General features: G+C 42.3%; 2 protein-coding genes across 2 annotated transcripts in view; one reads left to right on the forward strand and one right to left on the reverse strand.

Annotated features, from left to right (window-relative positions):
- Positions 1 to 17923, forward strand: part of LOC147084992 (Fc receptor-like protein 3) — a 405119-nt gene that overhangs the window by 302630 nt on the left and 84566 nt on the right. The window lies entirely within an intron of this gene.
- Positions 5961 to 17923, reverse strand: part of LOC147085001 (Fc receptor-like protein 2) — a 33123-nt gene continuing 21160 nt past the window's right edge. The window contains exons 9-13 of the mRNA XM_085979316.1: positions 16459 to 16550; positions 14289 to 14345; positions 10016 to 10081; positions 9007 to 9038; positions 5961 to 6104 (exon numbers count right to left, since the gene is read on the reverse strand). Coding sequence (XP_085835442.1) covers positions 5961 to 6104; positions 9007 to 9038; positions 10016 to 10081; positions 14289 to 14345; positions 16459 to 16550 — 391 coding nt within the window. The remainder of the gene's footprint in view (positions 6105 to 9006; positions 9039 to 10015; positions 10082 to 14288; positions 14346 to 16458; positions 16551 to 17923) is intronic.

The following is a 17923-nucleotide window of genomic DNA, read 5'->3' on the forward strand; positions in this document are numbered from 1 at the left end:
ACCAGCAATCCCATTATATTTTAGCATTACATTTTGGACTCTAGATAATGTTGCTATCTAATTGCAGACATGAAAATTAATTTAACATCTCAGCCATTCAGTGCTGACCATGACTTGCTGAAAATTTTCCAAGCAGGTTGTTTTTTTTTGTGGTGTAATATTTTATTTACTGAATATGTGTTGTATGAAACGATGAACTCTACCAGTGTCACCATGGGCAGATGTGTAAGCGTGTGACTAAAATGTGTAAGCAAAATAGTGAAGCCATTGCCTCCAAGTACTGACTGCATCTATACCGAATTACTGGCACAGGCCCATGATTTGGGAAGCTGTCCTATTGTTACAGGCCTATGATTGGTATCTATATTGTCCTACTGGTCTGTAATTAGTAAGTATACTATCCTCATGTTTGAGTAGTACTTAAGCTGTAATACAGATAAAGGCCTATGATTAGCACCTGCACTTTAAAAAGATACAGCTCTATAATTCATGCCAATTCCGTTCTACTCTATGATTCGTTTCTACACTGTACTACTGGTGCATGGCTATGGTTAGTCCGCATGCTGTTCTACTGGTGTAGATCTATGAGTATTACCTATACTGTGCTATTGGTACTGGCTTATGATAATCACTTACAGTGCCGTCTATTTACAGGACTGTGATGAGTACAGACACTGCCCAAATGGTGCAGATCTTTTATTAGTACATAAACTGCAAACTTGTATAGATTCCTCATTAGGAGCAATACTATCATACCTGTACTGGTCTATAATTAGCACCTGCAATGCCATGTTGGAGCAGACTTTTTATTGGCACTTACAAAAGCCTACTGGTACTCATTTGTGCCTCACTGCCCTCTTTATACAATTCTGTGATTCAATCCGACAGTGTGCTGCAGGTACAGGAGTGCAAATAATACACGAATTCTGGGACTGTTAATCATGCTAGCAAGAGAGGCTCTGAACATAGATTATGCCGTGCAATACCTGAGCCGATACCAGTCTGCTATAAGTTTGTAAAACATTTAGAACTCAACTTCTGAAGTTATCACATTTCATTATTTATTGCAACATGCAAATCGAAATTGACAATAGATCATTCGTTGTAAATAATGCAATCGGGCAACACAGGAGACATGTAATAAACAAACGCCTCTCCTTTTAACAACATTGAGAAATTCACTCATTTTAATAATTAGAAGGAGCTATTAATTGATTGTGTTTCACTGCTTCCTTGTTCCTTTTTGTCTCGTTACTTGAAACGCCAGATAATACACACACACACACATATTCAGCTGTTGCAATGCAAAATTTTCATCTTTGACCTCTACATTCCATGCATACCACCAATAAATCCCAGTACATCGATGACACATACATATGCCAGAACAGTAACAATAGAAACCGAACAAACATGAACTGAACAGCTCTAATCATTTTAATACCATAAACCCAATTGACCTAATTACCATCCTAAACTCTTCCCGTTCCCTAAGCACAAGTGACCATGCTGACATAGACCACACCATTACAGGTATGGCTGTATGACTCTTCCACAGTCTACTATTATGCTTTCCTGTGATGAGATCTTTACTTTTAGGCCTGATAACACAATTTAAAACACATGCTGTGCTGATCCCACAGACTGCCCAGAAAGAACATTTGAGGTACTTGGATAATTGTGACACGTGGTTCTCACAGATTGTAGCTCTTTCGATTATTCTGAGTTGGTAACCGAAACAATGGCCAAAGCAAGAAAAGCAAGCTCAGACTTTACTGAGCACTGCAACTTATTCATTGTACGTCAGAAATTTGCTAATGAAGGGGAGCAATCTTAATACCAGTGTCAAAGTGAAGCTGGTAAATTGACGGGATTGAAGGCTGATAAATCCCCAGGGCCTGATAATCTACATCCTAGGGTACTTAAGGGAGTGGCCCTAGAAATAGTAGATTCATTGCTGACCATCTTCCAAAATTCGCTGGAATCTGGAACTGTACCCATGGATTGGAGGGTAGCTAATGTTACCCCACTATTCAAAAAGGGTGGTAGAGAGAAAGCGGGGAATTACAGACCGGTAAGCCTGACATCGGTAGTGGGGAAAATGCTAGAGTCCATTATAAAGGATGTAATAGCTGAGCACTTGGAAAACAGTGACAGGATCGGACAAAATCAACATGGATTTACAAAAGTTAAATCGTGCTTGACTAATCTACTGGAATTTTTTGAGGATGTAACTCGGAAAATAGGTAAGGGAGAACCAGTAGATGTGATGTATTTGGACTTTCAAAAGGCTTTCGATAAGGTCCCGCATAAGAGATTAGCTTGTAAAGTTAAGGCACATGGTATTGGGGGCAAGGTATTGACTTGGATAGAGAACTGGTTGGCGGACAGAAAGCAGAGAGTAGGAAATAATGGGTCTTTTTCCGAGTGGCAGGCAGTGACTAGTGGGGTACCGCAGGGAGTGGTCCTTGGACCCCAGCTATTCACAATATACATTAATGATCTATATAAGGGAACTAGATGTAATATCTCCAAGTTTGCAGACGACACAAAGCTGGGTGGGCGTGTGTGCTGCGAGGAGGATACCGAGAAACTCCAGGACGATTTGGACAGGTTGGGTGATTGGGCAGAAGCGTGGCAGATGCAATCTAATGTGGATGAATGCGAGGTTATCAACGTTTGTGTCAAAAACAGAAAGGCAGACTATTATCTGAATGGCAATAGATTGGGAGAAGGGCAAGTGCAACGAGACATGGGTGTCCTTGTGCACCAGTCGCTGAAGTTAAGCATGCAGGTGCAGCAGGCGGTGAAGAAGGCAAATGGTATGTTGGCCTTCATAGCAAAAGGGTTTGAGTACAGGAGCAAGGATGTCCTGCTGCAGTTGTACAGGGTCTTGGTGAGACCACACCTTGAGTACTGTGTGCAGATTTCGTCACCTTATCTGAGGAAGGATGTTCTTGCCATGGAAGGAGTTCAGCGAGGATTCACAAGGCTGATCCCTGGGATGGCAGGAATGAGGTATGAGGAGAGATTGGGTCGACTGGGCTCATACTCGCAAGAGTTTAGAAAATGAGAGGGGATCTCATCGAAACTTATAAAATTCTGACAGGTCTGGACAAACTAGATGCAGGTAGAATGTTCCCGATGGTCGGAGAGTCCAGAACCAGGGGTCATAGTCTAAGGATAAGGGGTAAGCCATTTAGGACAGAGATGAGGAAGAATTTCTTCACCCAGAGAGTGGTGAACCTCTGGAATTCTCTACCACAGAAGGCGGTTGAGGCCAAGTCTTTAAATATATTCAAGGAGTTAGATATATTTCTTAGAGCTAAAGGTATCAAGGGATATGGGGAGAAGGCAGGTACGGGCTTCTGAGTTTGGATGATCAGCCATGATCTCATCAAATGGTGGGGCAGGCTCGATGGGCCGAATGGCGTACTCCTGCTCCTATCTTCTATGTAACATGCATTAATTACAGACACACCTCCGAAAATAAACTGCCAGTCACCAATAATAACTCTGCCCTGATTATAATCACATAAATAGACTTCCTCGAAATTGTGTAGATTGACAATGCTGCCACTCTACCTGGTATATGAAATTTGTCATTCACCAATAAAGGCACTGCTATACACACAAATAATACCCACGAGCAACATGGCCTTGAAGTCACCAGGGGTTTACATTTACAGTACAGCTGCTTCTCAGCAGAATATTACATCGTTTCAGTGTTTGCAAATCCCTAGTTGTTCTTTTCCATTAGCCTATATTATAAATGAGCAAAGCAGTAGGAGGAGGCCATTTAAACCCTCGAGCCTGTTCCATCAGTCAATGAGATCATGGCTGATCTGCGATCTAACTCCATATCGCTGTCATTATCACTCAGAATCTCACATCCCCACAGTATACTTCCTACACCCTGCCTATGCTACAAAATACATGAGCCCCTCAGAATGAAAATTTCTGCCCATATATTCTGGGCATAAAACAATGTCTCCATTCATTCTGTTATCAATCCCCCAGTGGACGCTCGCTGATCAGAATATCTAGCGCAAAATAGATTGGAGCGCTTCCACAACTATGTAAATCAGCGCAGCAACTATCTGGCTGTTAGCAACAGCCTCGTCATTAGGTCCAAATATAAATGTTAATGCTTCTCTTTCTAACAGTCTGTTGACGAGAAGTGTCAGCAACTCCTATATTGTAGATGTGATATGGAATTTTAAGTATGCTGACAGGTTCCTGTATGTTGAATATTCAGCCAACAGTCTACTATCAATGAATAATACCTCATTGGAGTCAGTCTGTTTGACAATCAGTTACGTTAAATAAACACAAATCTTCAGTTAATCATCACAAGTATCCCGCTTTATCAATGTCATGAACAGAGTCTTGATTCGGTATTTGAGGATTACAAATGTGCTCTGAACCCAGTGTCAATTGACTGTCAGTGACACCCTCTAAAGATTGAGATTCTCTGCAAATAGTAGCTTTTTCTAGCTTGTCAATTTTTTTCGAATTGATAAGAACTTTGTGCCAGACTACGAACAATCCCCAAAGGTGCTCAGCCCCACATTAGCTTATGCATCTTAAAAAGTGACCTTCAGTCTTTCCGCTACCCTTACCACAGGCGCCAACCATTCTTCCATCAATCACTGCATCTCCTACTAGTTTGCATAAAGTTTCAAGATTGTCCATTTCTGCTGTCTCTCTATTAACTCCTCCACTTATTCTGACTTCAACCCTGCTCCTTGCTAGTTCTCAAATTAGAAAGTCTTCGTCTCAGTCTTAGCAGATTATTAATGATGCTCTTTCCCATCCTATATGTAAGTTATTCAATTTAACACTTAGTTAGGTAGATAAAACTACAACCATATCACTGATCAGACTGGCTGTGAATCATTAATTCCGCACCTCTCCTAAACATTACTAGATATGCAGTTAATTAGCAACACGCTCAACAGTAATGTTTCCTATATTTGTCTAGTTTAATTATTTTGTATTAAAAGTTACATTTTAACTATTTATTATGAAACAATTACATTTTATCTATGTATATTTCACTCATTTAACTGCAAAGCATAATAACATTGGTGCACACTGTAAGCCACATTCTGTTAGCGAATAACCAGCTCTATTCACCATCAAATCACAAAATACCATCCTCCCAAGACTTTCCTCAAATCACTAGAAATTCCACCCGTCAAGAGCCAATGCTGCCTGCCTCAGTCTGTGGTGAAACTATTATACTGTGAATTAGGAACTCCGAAATGATTCAGTCTGTGTGTATCTTTTAAATATGCCCCTGGATCAATCTACTCACAAATCAATAGCGCTGCCTACACTTATGTTTGCATGCATCTTTCAGTATCACTGAATGATCTGATCCACCCTTGATTTCCTGTAAGTCAGGCACCATGTCTGGACTAACTGTGGCTGCATTCTCATCTACTATAGAAGATGCCTTTAACATCACTTTCGGTGACCAAAGACATTTGTGATTCAGGACTGTTCACCAAACAAATGTCTCACATGTGGCACTCTTCTTCAAACGCTCCAACAAGGCATCGCCACACTGTGATTTTTTTTAAGACGTTGTGCTTCTTCACCATTTCAACGATTGACGCTTACCACCCCGCAGTATGTTTTCAAGAATAACCAGCTCCACTCATTCATGTTTACCAAATCCACCCGTAGGATCCTTCTGCAAAATATGAACAGCAAAACCTGCGACATGATATTCCTACAGAAATAAAACCCTGTCAGCGAAAAGCATATGTTTAAACTGAATTGTTGGTGGGCAGGAACTCTGTGCCTAGAAGGTCTTGTACAAGGAACAATGGCCTAACCAGCCTTCAGACTGAAGTCCCTGAGGGCAGGTAGTTGATAAGTGCACAAGTTGATTGACGTTGAATCCATTCTTATTTTTGTTTGTTTCTAAGCTTTTGAATCCTGCTTCGCTCTTATTTCCGTGGAAGGTTTGCATAGATATTTGTGTCCCTGCAGTCCACTGCTTCCATTGAATCTCCTTCCGAACTAGCTTCAGTCTTTGCACGGCTTACTGTGGCGTATGTGATATAATAATCACTGGGACCATTCTTTTCAGCCTGGAATTAAAGAATATGGGGCAGAAATTGATCTCGGGCGATGGCGCGCAGCTAGCGAGAGAGAATCAGTGGTGACTTCAGTGGAAGGGAAGTCGGGAGAGATGGATAATGGATGTCCAATTCAATATCTCCCGATTTACAGTATGGTTAACATTACTGACAATTAACTGGCTGAGTTCACTCAATTCCATTTATGAGTCCTCTGTGAGTTTATTTTATAATTAAAAATCAAAACAAAATGGTTGGAAGGACAATGGCAATGAAGAAACCACCGACCAAATTTAAAGAAGAGATGATTTATTTTTTACCCATTCGCGGTATGCGGGCGTCACTATCAAGGCCTGCATTTGTTGGCCATCTCTAACTGCCCTTGAGATGTGGTGGTGAGCTGCCTTCTTGACCCGCTGCAGTCCGTAGGATTAAGATCGGTTTCTGGCGTTTTGGCGCAAATGAGAGGCTCGCAAGGCCATTTCTGTGGGCAGTTAAGAGTCAACCGCATTGCTGTGGGTCTGGAGCAACATGTAGGCCAGACCACGTAAGGATGGCAAATATTCAGAAGCCACCGAAGGAACCATCGCCCCATCAGCATAGACGGGACACCAGTGGAAGTCATCAGTTGCTTCCGATTCCTGTGTCTGCAGATCTCTGATGACCTGGCCTGGAACAGTAATACTGAGGCTATGCTGAAGAAGGCACACCAGCGCCTTTACCCTCTACGGTGCCTGAGGAAAGGCAGCATAAGCACACAGTGGCTTGTGAACTTTTACCGCGGCACCATAGAGAGTGTCCTGACGAGTGGTGTCAATGTGTGGCATGGTAACACCAGTGCACAGAACAAGAAAGCCATCCAGAGAGTTGTGAATACGGCAGTAAAGATCATCAGGTGCGCACTTCCGTCCATCGAGGAGATCTTCCAGACCAGGTGCCGGAACAAGGCCCGCTCCATCATCCAGGCCCCCAATCACCCTGGGCACAAACTGTTCTCCCTCCTGCGGTCCGGACGTTGGTACCGCAGCATCCGAACCAGGACCAGCAGGTTGAAGAACAGTTTCTATCCACAGGCAGTGCGCCTACTGAACTGCTAACCGCACTGCCCCACATATTATAGTTATATGTTTATGTAAATATATATATTATATACTCATATTACCATATATTTATCATGTTACATTACTATTATTTCCAGTGGTAATTGAGGCTTTTTTGTACTATTCATCATATCCTGCAACTTGGACTGTTATTTCTGTACTTTTTGCTTATTTGCTTATTGTTTTTATTTATACTTGTTTTTATTTTTTTGCTTTTATATTATATGCTTGTATTGTGGGAGAGCGTGGGGAGTAAGCATTCCATTGTACTAGTTACATATGGCAATAAAATGATCTTGAATCTTGAATCTTGAATCCTTGCTTAAGGACATTAGTGAACTGGATGGGTTTTTACGGCAACCCTACAGTTTCAGGGTTACCATGAAACTAACCCTTTATTCCAGATGTATATAATTAATTGAACTTAATTTCCCCAGCTGCCATGGTGGGATTTTCAATCTTGCCTCCGGATCATTAAATAGAGACATTGTGATTGACTTGTCCAGTAACATAAGGGCTATGCCAGGGTACCCATGATTGCAACAATCCTTAGGGGGAATTAAACTACAATGTTCTTTCTCATTCTGTAAGCAACTGCGAGCTGAATCTTTAATATACTCGGCGGGAATTACGTTAATTATTCAGTGGCTAATTTATTGGGGAGGAGACAATATGTTAAGTTTAGGGGCGAACTTTGCAGAGAGAATGATGTAGATTTTACAATTTGCGCCCTGGCTTAAAACTTGTGTGGATTGGAGCTGTGGATTTGAATTTTATGAATTAAAATTGGTCGGTTTCTATTATGAGTGGATCCACAACGCCCTTTTTATGCCCCAGCAGCAAGCTGAATATGTACAACAATTATAGAGAATGAAAGACATCCGGGTAAAATTGCTCTTGGGATGAAGGATGAAGGTGTGCAGGTACACAGATCCCTGAAGGCGGCGGAACAGGTGGATAAGGTGGTAAAAAAGGCATATGGGATACTTGCCTTCATTAGCCGAGGCATTGAATATAAGAGCAAGGAGGTTATGATGGAGCTGTATAAAACACTGGTTAGGCCACAGCTGGAATACTGTGTGCAGTTCTGGTCGCCACACTACAGGAAAGATGTGATCGCGTTAGAGAGGGTGCAGAGGAGGTTCACCAGGATGTTACCAGGGCTGGAGCGCTTCAGCTATGAAGAGAGACTGGGCAGATTGGGTTTGTTTTCCTTGGAGCAGAGGAGGCTGAGGGGGGACATGATTGAGGTGTACAAAATTGTGAGGGGCATAGATAGGATGGATGCTGAGGAGCTTTTCCCCTTAGTAGAGGGTTCAATAACTAGGGGGCATAGATTCAAGGTAAAGGGCGGGAGGTTTAGAGGGGATTTGAGAAAGAACTTTTTCACCCAGAGGGTGGTTGGAGTCTGGAACTCACTGCCTGAAAGGGTTGTGGAGGCAGAAACCCTCACAACATTTAAGAAGCATTTGGATGAGCATTTGAAATGCCATAGCATACAAGGCTACGGGCCAAATGCTGGAATATGGGATTAGATTAGACAGGGCTTGATGGCCGGCATGGACACGATGGGCCGAAGGGCCTCTATCCGTGCTGTATTACTCTATGACTCTATGACTCTATAACAGTGGACAGCAAATGTGTGGCTCGCTTCACATCCCACCCAAATAGTTTTTCTATAAGGGAGTGTGTTTCTATTGGGCCATTCCTATAACTGACAGCCGACGATTTCCTTTGCGGCGGAAAGTTAGAAATCTAGCTGCATTTGCTATGGTATTTATCAGCAGCACTTTTCCCCTCTAAAGATAAGTTACCTGTTTCTCTCCTGAGGCACCAACAGCGTGATCTATAAATAAAGCAGATCAATTATAAAGGTAACAATCTGGGCAAATTGATGAACAGAATTAGATTAATCCAGCCTAATCAGGGGACATTTTAATCTAACTCACCCTGGCGGCCACCTGACGGGATCAGGACAAATTCTGGGTTCACACCCAGTGAACTTTACTCTCCATTCTAGTAGGAGAGTGAAATTAGGCACGATTGACAACCGGGCTGTGACCAGACCCCGTGCATTTCTCTCCAGGCTAAGTTATTTTAAAATGACCCAATTATGTGTTAATACCCCGTGCGGGATAATTCGCAGTCCATGTGCCTCATTCCAAATATATCAAGCAGCAGGTATATCCCAAAATTATCTGCTGCGTCATAACATTATCTGATTTTTAAAATCTCTGTTAGCTCCACCTTCAGCTCATCTATTCCACTCCAGTATAACGCCTCAGCCTTTCGAACAATTGTTCTTATACATAAGGGCCCATTGCCTCTACCTTAAGAATTAATCTTTCTGTAGGTGAAATGGTATTTCCACCCTCACACTCCATCAACCCTCAATCTCCTCCCCCCCCCCCACACACACACACATATACCTCTGTGATTCGCCTTGGCTCATTTGTCTACATTAAAGGCGCTATATAAATTCAAGTTTTTGCTTTTTGAAACTCATTTTCGCACATTCGGGTGAAGTGTCACTTCTACTGCACGGCAGAAAACGGGCGGGAGCAGGTCCGATGCTCATTTTACACTCCGCCTGATTTTATTCACCATTTTCCCCTAAATTCCCAAGTGTTCCTCCGGTCACCCTCCATAACTTCACAGCGATTTTTTTTTTGGAACGAATGCAGTGTTTATTTTAACACACGTGTCCCTGAAGTGACTGACAATATGTTAAGCAAACACATTTCAAAACTAAAAGCTGCATTCAGATTTTAGAACGCTTATCATCTCCCTTAGCAGCAGGTGCTAAAAGTTGACGTAATTTACCTCTGCCTCGTGACTTTCTGATTGTGACCTCCGTATAGATTAATTCGGCAGCAGTTTTGGTATCATCTAAATAGAAACAAAAAATGCAAACACTACAATATGGGGGCTTCATTAAGATAGATTAATTAATATATGATAGTGTGATAGCTAGAGCGCTAGCTAAACAGATTGCGAGACAGGGAGATAGACAGACAGACAGATTGATATACTGGATGACAGCTTGATCTAAATTAATCAATAGCGATAATGAACTGAGACAACAGTATTAGTATCCATAATATAAATATAGTGCATATGATAAGATCATGGCATCACCAACAGTTTAATAAAGATGATATATAACTATCATTTGCATAGCTTTGATTCAAATGTCCAAAAATGAACAATGTTTGCCAAATGTGCACGGTATTTGTATTCAACTATATCGATCGACTTATATTAAACGTTTATTATCGTTGTTCTAGTTTATTGCAACATTAGTATTTCGGCCAATTACGATGTTCTGCTCAGTGGCTATCTAAGAACCAGAACAGGAGAGTTTGTGTACAGCTGCTAAGAATACTATGCCCAAAAAGTGGAACTTACAATGCGCCAATGGTGCTTTTGACATTTACAAATATTGGTATGGTGTTTTATAAGAACATAATAACATAAGAAATAGGAGCAGGAGCAGGCCACTCGGCCCCTCGAGCCTGCTTCACCATTCAATAAAATCATGGCTGATCTGATCCTAACCTCAAATCTACTTCCACTCTCCATCCCATCTGAACCCAAGTGATCTCCCGGGAGAGGCAAAAAACCAGATAAAAAACCCAATGGCCAATTTGGGAGAAAAAATCTGGGAAATTCCTCTCCGACCCATCTCGGCGGTCGAAACTCGTCCAGGAGATCACTCTGTCCCTGTATTTCCTGCAGTATTTATCTTCTATAAAAGGTGGTCTCCACCCCAGCCAGTAACAGGCCCAATTTACTCTTCAAGGACTCCTAGCTGGCAGCCTGTTCCCGAGGTCTCCACTAATCCCTGTGAATAGAACCATCTCCTGAAATCTAACACAGAATTAGAACACAAGAAGTAGGAGCTGGACCAGGCTACACGGCCCTTGGGCCTGCTGCGCCTCCCACTGGGCCAGGCCCGATCCGAACCTAGACTCATGTCCAATTTCCTGCCAGCTCCCCGTAACCCTTAACTCCCTTTACTACTAGGAAACTGTCTATTTCTGTTTTAAATTTATTTAATGATGTAGCTTCCACAGCTTTCTGTGGCAGCAAATTCCACAGACCTACTACCCTCTGAGTGAAGAAGATTCTCCTCATCTCAGTTTTGAAAGAGCAGCCCCTTATTCTAAGATTATGCCCCCTAGTTCTAGTTTCACCCATCATTGGGAACATCCTCCCCGCATCCACCCGAACAAGCCCCTTCACAATCTTATATGTTTCAATAAGATCGCCTCTCATTCTTCTGAACTCCAATGAGTAGAGTCCCAATCTACTCAACCTCTCCTCTTATGTCCACCCCCTCATCCCCGGGATTAACCGAGTGAACCTTCTTTGTACTGCCTCGAGAGCAAGTATGTCTTTGCTTAAGTATGGACACCAAAACTGTATGCAGTATTCCAGGTGCGGTCTCACCAATAACTTGTATAACTGCAGCAATACCTCCCTGTTTTTATATTCTATCCCCCTAGCAATAAAAGCCAACATTCCATTGGTCTTCTTGATCACCTGCTGCACATGCATACTAACTTTTTGAGTTTCGTGCACCAGGACCGCCAGATCCCTTTGTACTGCAGTACTTTCCAGTTTCTGCCATTAAGATAATAAGTTGCTATATGATATTTCCTGCCAAACTGCATAACATCACACTTTCCAGTATTGTATTCCATCTGCCAAATTTCTGCCCACTTACTTAGCCTGTCTATGTCACTTTGCAGGTTTTAATGTCCTCCTCACTCACTACTTTCCCTCCCATCTTTGTATCATCTGCAAACTTTGATATGTTACACTCGGTCCCCTCCTCCAAATCGTTAATATAGATTGTAAAGAGTTGGGGACCCAGCACTGACCCCTGCGGAACACCACTAGCTACTGATTGCCAGTCTGAGAATAAACCATTTATCCCAACTCTCTGCCTTCTGCTAGAAAAGCATTCCTCCACCAATGCCAGAATATTACCCCCAAACCCGTGATTTTTTATCTTGAGCAATATTCTATTGTGTGGCACCTTGTCGAATGCCTTTTTGAAGTCTAAATACACTACGTCCACTGGTTCCCCTTTGCCACACTGTATGTTACATCCTCAAAGAACTCAAGCAAATTTGTCAAACATGACACCCCTTCATAAAACCATGCTGACTTTGTCCTATTAAATTATGTTTATCCATATGTCCCATTACTGTCTCCTTAATAATGGACTCCAAAATTTTAGCAACCACAGATGAAAGGCTAACTGGTCTGTAATTTCCAGCCTTCTGCCTACTACCCTTTTTAAATAAGGTTGTTACATTAGCAGTTTTCCATTCAGCCGGGACCTTTGCTGAATCCAGGGAGTTTTGGAAAACTTTACCAATGCATCCACAATCCCTACCGCCACTTCCCTCAAGACCCTAGGATGCAAGCTATCAGGTCCAGGGGATTTATCCGCCTTGAATCCCATTATTTTACCGAGTACCAATTCCTTAGTGATTTTAATCGTATTTAGCTCCTCCCCGCCTAGAGCCCCTTGCTTGTCCAGAGTTGGGATATTCTTAGTGTCCTCTACCATAAAGACTGAAACAACATATTTATTCAGCGTTTTTGCCATCTCCATGTTTACCACCATTAATGTCCCGGTCTCAACCTTTAAGGGACCAACATTTATGTTAGCCACCCTTTTTCTTTTTATAAAACTATAGAAAATCTTGCTATCTGTTTATATATTTTTTGCTAGTTTACTTTCATAATCTATCTTCCCTTTCTTACTCAATCTTTCAGTTATTTTTTGCTGTCTTTTGAAGACTTCCCAATCTTCTATCCTCCTACTGGATTTGGCTATCTTATATGCCCTTGTTTTTAGTCGGATACTAACCTTAATTACTTTACTTAGCCATGGATGGCTGTCATTTCCTTTACACCCTTTTTTCCTCAGTGGAATATATATTTTTTGAAAGTTGTAAAATAACTCCTTAAATGTACACCACTGCTCATGTACCGTCTTACTCTTTAATCTATTTTCCCAATCCACTCTAATCAATTCCGCTCTCATACCTTCATAGTCTCCTTTATTCAAGCTCAGTACGCTTGTTTGAGATCCAACCTTCTCACCCTCTAATTGAATATGGAATTCAACCATGTTATGGTCACTCATTACAAGGGGACCCTTTACAAGACATTTTTAATTATTCCTGACTCATTACACTGGACCAAATCTAAGGTTGCTTGCCCCCTGGTCGGTTCAGTTACATACTGCTCAAGAAACCCATCCCTAATACATTCAATGATCTCTTCCTCAGGACTGCCCTGCCCAATTTAATTGTCCAGTTAATATGATAGTTAAAATCCCCCATAATTATAGCTGTTCACTTATTACAAGCCCCAACTATTTCCTGATTAATATTCCGTCCAACAGAGTTGCAACTGTTAGGAGGCCTATCGACTACGCCCACTAGTGTTTTTCTCCCCTTATTATTTCTTATCTCCACCCAAACTGTTTCACTATCCTGATCCTTTGACCTAATATCATTTCTATAATGCACCAATCTTTCAGACCCTTCCCAGATAACTTCTCAGTGTCAAGACAATCGCTACCCTCACAGTAGTTATCAAGCCCTATGAGGTAAACAAATGTGGGTCAGGTACTGTTTTGGATAGAGAATGAGAGGGGAACTCATTGAAACTTATAAAATTCTATCAGGACTAGACAGACTAAATGCAGGAAGCATGTTCTCGATGGCGGGGTAGTCCGGAACCAGGGGTCACAGTCTGAGGATAAGAGGTAAGCCATTTAGGAGAGCGATGAGGAGGAATGTCTTCACCCGGAGAGTGGTGTATCTGTGGCAGGGCAGGGGAGGCCAATTCATTAAATATATTCAAGAATGAGTTGGATATATTTCTTAAGGCTAAAGGGATCAAGGGGTATGGGGAGTGAGCAGGGACAGGGTACTGAATCGAATGATCAGCCATGATCTCATTAAATTATGGAGCAGGCTCGAGGGGCAGAATGTTCTACTCCTGCTCCTATCTTCCATGTTTCTATGTTTCTAAACCCCTCCAGCCAAGTAACAAAATGAATTTTTACCTTCCATGGGCTTTGTGCCTTGGAGTACACTGTAGGTTACCTGATCCGTACTTGAAGCTGTAGAGAGTAAAAATGTGTGCTCAATTACATAATTAATCAAGGAAGCATTTAGATACCAGACCCATCCTACAATTCAGGATTGGAAATTAAATGCAGTGTTTGCTGGTTTTCAAATCAAGTAACTAATTAACCTGATCAACGTAATCTGATCCACAGTCCTGTGAACAAAGTCAGGAAGTGGCTTGGCCCCAATCCATGGGGCTGGGCTGAGTTGCTTGCATGTAAACGGGGTGACGGTGAGCAGCACAGTTAAATTCATTATCCCCAGGGTCAGGCACCCGAATATGGGCGAGAGGTTCAACAACTACATTCTTAGCTTGGAAAGTTTGTTGGTGATGGTGGGGAGGAGACAGGTCCGCATCTCATTTTAGTACTCAAGATATTGCTCATTATGTCTGATTATCAGGCTTCTCGATTAACACTTTTTGACAAGCACTCAGATGGCCACCTATCAAGGCCGCCCGAATGAGAATCACCACCTTCAGAAAAACAATGAGAAATAAATGAAAAGAGAATTCACAATTAAAAGAGGATACACATTTTGTCTTGGTAAGTGAGCATTTAGGATCACCTTCAAAGAACTCAGACAGGTCAGTCTGCTGGGCCAAGAGGCACATCCTTTACAGTGACCACGAGGTTATCTTTCCATGAACATGTTTCTATGGGAGCGTGCCAACCATCCCAATCTATTTTTCTTTGTAAGCTCGACCCAAGCAATACTTAATGTCCAGCAAATTAGATGTAACTTTAACACTAGAGTATGCTGAATGGATGCAGATAAAGAAATCGAATGTCTACTGACAATTTCCCCATGTTCCTTAGAGTCATCGAGATATACAGCATAGAAAGAGGCCATTAGGCCCATTGTGGCTGCGCCAAACATCAAGCCCTGTCTATTCTAATCACATTTTCCAGCACTTGGTCCGTAGCCTTGTAGGCTATGGCATTTTAATTGCTCATCTAAATGCTTCTTGATTGTTGAGGGTTCCTGCCTCTACCACCCTTTCAGGCAGTGAGTTCCAGATTCCAACCACTCTGGGTGAAAACGTTTTTCCTCAAATCCCCTCTAAACCTCCTGCCCCTTACCTTGAAACTATGCCCCCTGGTTATTGACCCCCCTACTAAGGGGAACAGTTCCTTTCTATCTACCCTATCTATGACTCTCATAATTTTGACCACCTCAATCAGGTCCCCCCTCATCCTTTTCTGCTCTAAGGCAAACAACCCCAGCCTGTCCAGTCTCCATTCATAGATGAAGCGCTCCAGCCCAGGTATCATCCTGGTGAATCTCCTCAGCAACCTTTCCAATGCAATCACATCTTTCCTATAGTGTGGTGACAAGAACTGCACAAATTATTCCAGCTGTGGCCTAACTAACGTTTTGTACAGCTCCATCATATCCTCCCTGCTCTTATATTCTATGCCTCGGCTAATGAAGGCAAGTATCCCATGTTCCTTTTTAAAAAGCTTATCTACCTGTCCTGCTGCCTTCAGGGATCTATGTACATGCACACAAAGGTCCCTCGATCCTCTGTCCTTCCTAGGGTCCTACCATTTATTGTGTATACCCTTGCCTTGTTAGTCCCCACAAAATGAAGCACCTCACACTTTTCAGGGTTAAATTCCTTTTGCCACTGTTCTGCCCATCTAACCAACCATCCATATCGTCCTTTAGCCTGAGTCTTCCCTCCTCGCTATTTACCACTCCACCAATTTTCGTGTCATTTGCTAACTTACTGATCATACCTCCTACATTCATATCTAAATCATTAATGTACACTACAACAGCAAAGGACCCAGCACCGATCCCTGCAGCACACCACTGGACACAGGCTTCCACTCACAAAAACAACCTTCGACCATCACCCTCTGCCTCCTGCTGCTAAGCCAATTTTGGATCCAATGTGCCAAATTTCAATGGATCTCATGGGCTCTTACCTTCTTGACATCCGTCACAACTTCGGTGAAATATCGTCACACGCCATGCCGTTTCTCTGGCATTTTCACTGAATTTCTGCTGAAGTTACGGTGGGTTGTCGAGCGAACGGCCAGGATCATTTCATCACAAATAATCTACTATATATTATCACATGTATCAGTTCACGCTTACCCGTATTTCGGGCTGGGCCCACAACTGCATACTCCAAATTCCTTGCAGATGTTTCTTCACTCGGGGAATCAGGTCCATTTCCAGTTGCCTCCCTTTGCACAAGAATGTTTTCACATATGAATGTATCAACAATTCAAATCTGACTTTCAACAAACTGTTGCAAAATCATAGAATCACAGAAACTTGCAGCAGTAAGTTTACAGAACATACAACACTTTGGAGGAGCAATGCTGCTAAGTCCGACACCCCCATCTTTTGTCTGTAACCCTGAAAGTTCCCCATCCTCAAATAACTGTCAAAGTTCCTTTATAATTTATTGATGGGATTATCTTCTACCACCTTTCAGTTAGAGCGTTCCAGAACCCGACAACTTTCAAAGGGGAAAAATCTCCTAATCTTCCCACTAGATGTTTTTTCCAATGCTTTTAAATCTATGACCTCTGCTTATTGACTCAAACGCCAGTGGAGATAGATTTTTTTCTCCATCTACGCTATCAAAACCTCTCATCACCTTGAAAACCATTATTAGATTACCTCTTGGCCTTCACTGTTTCAGGGGAAGGGGGCCTTTGGCATAGCAGTAGCATCCCCGCCGCTGGGCCAGAAGGTGTATGGTTTCAAATCCCCACTCCACACAGTCCCGGCAAGTGGAGTCGGAGCTCTGGCTCTAAATTCTGCGTTGACATCCAGCAGGATACTTGTGGGTTTGCATGGCACCCCCCTCGTATGGGTTGTGGGAGCCCGTAAATCCCTCCCACCATAGGACTAACCGCCCTAATGTCTGGTACGAAGATGGTTACGGTCACGGAAGGAGCGTTAAACGTGGCCAGAAATCCTTCCACCACTTCATACAGTTCCCCAAAGGGAACAGTGTGAAGACACATACGACGACTGTTTCAGGGAGAACAGTCCAAATTTTCCAACATCACATCGTAGTTAAATTCCCTCATCCCTGGTAACATCCTTGTAAATTTTTCCGTACACTTTCTGAGCATTTTGCATCTATCTTGAATTGTGGTGCCCAGAATTATCCATAATACTCCAGCTGAGGCCTAACCAATGGTTTATTACGTTCAAGCATTATCTCTGATATTATATTCTAAACCTCCATTTACAAACCCAAGCAACCCATGTACTTTTTCAGCCCATTGTCAACTTGCCCTGCCACCTTGAAGGATAAGTGTATATGGAAATTCTGCTCCTCTATACATCAAAATCGTGCCTTTTATTCTATATTGCCTATACATATTAGTATTCTATAAGTGCATCACTTCACACTTATCCGCATTTACTTCCATCTGCCATGCTTCTGCTCAATTAACCATAATGTCTTTGTCACCCTGCAGACTAAAACAGTGCTCATCACTATCTACTGCCTGGCCAATTTACATAACATCTGCAAACTTTTCAATGTTGATCCCTACACACTTATCTAGGTCGTTAATGCTCATTTCAAATTGTAATG

The sequence above is a fragment of the Somniosus microcephalus genome, unplaced genomic scaffold (genome assembly GCF_052327205.1).
Source record: "Somniosus microcephalus isolate GS21.2 unplaced genomic scaffold, FLI_Smic_1.0 unresolved_chr9, whole genome shotgun sequence".
Classification (NCBI taxonomy): Eukaryota; Metazoa; Chordata; class Chondrichthyes; order Squaliformes; family Somniosidae; genus Somniosus; species Somniosus microcephalus.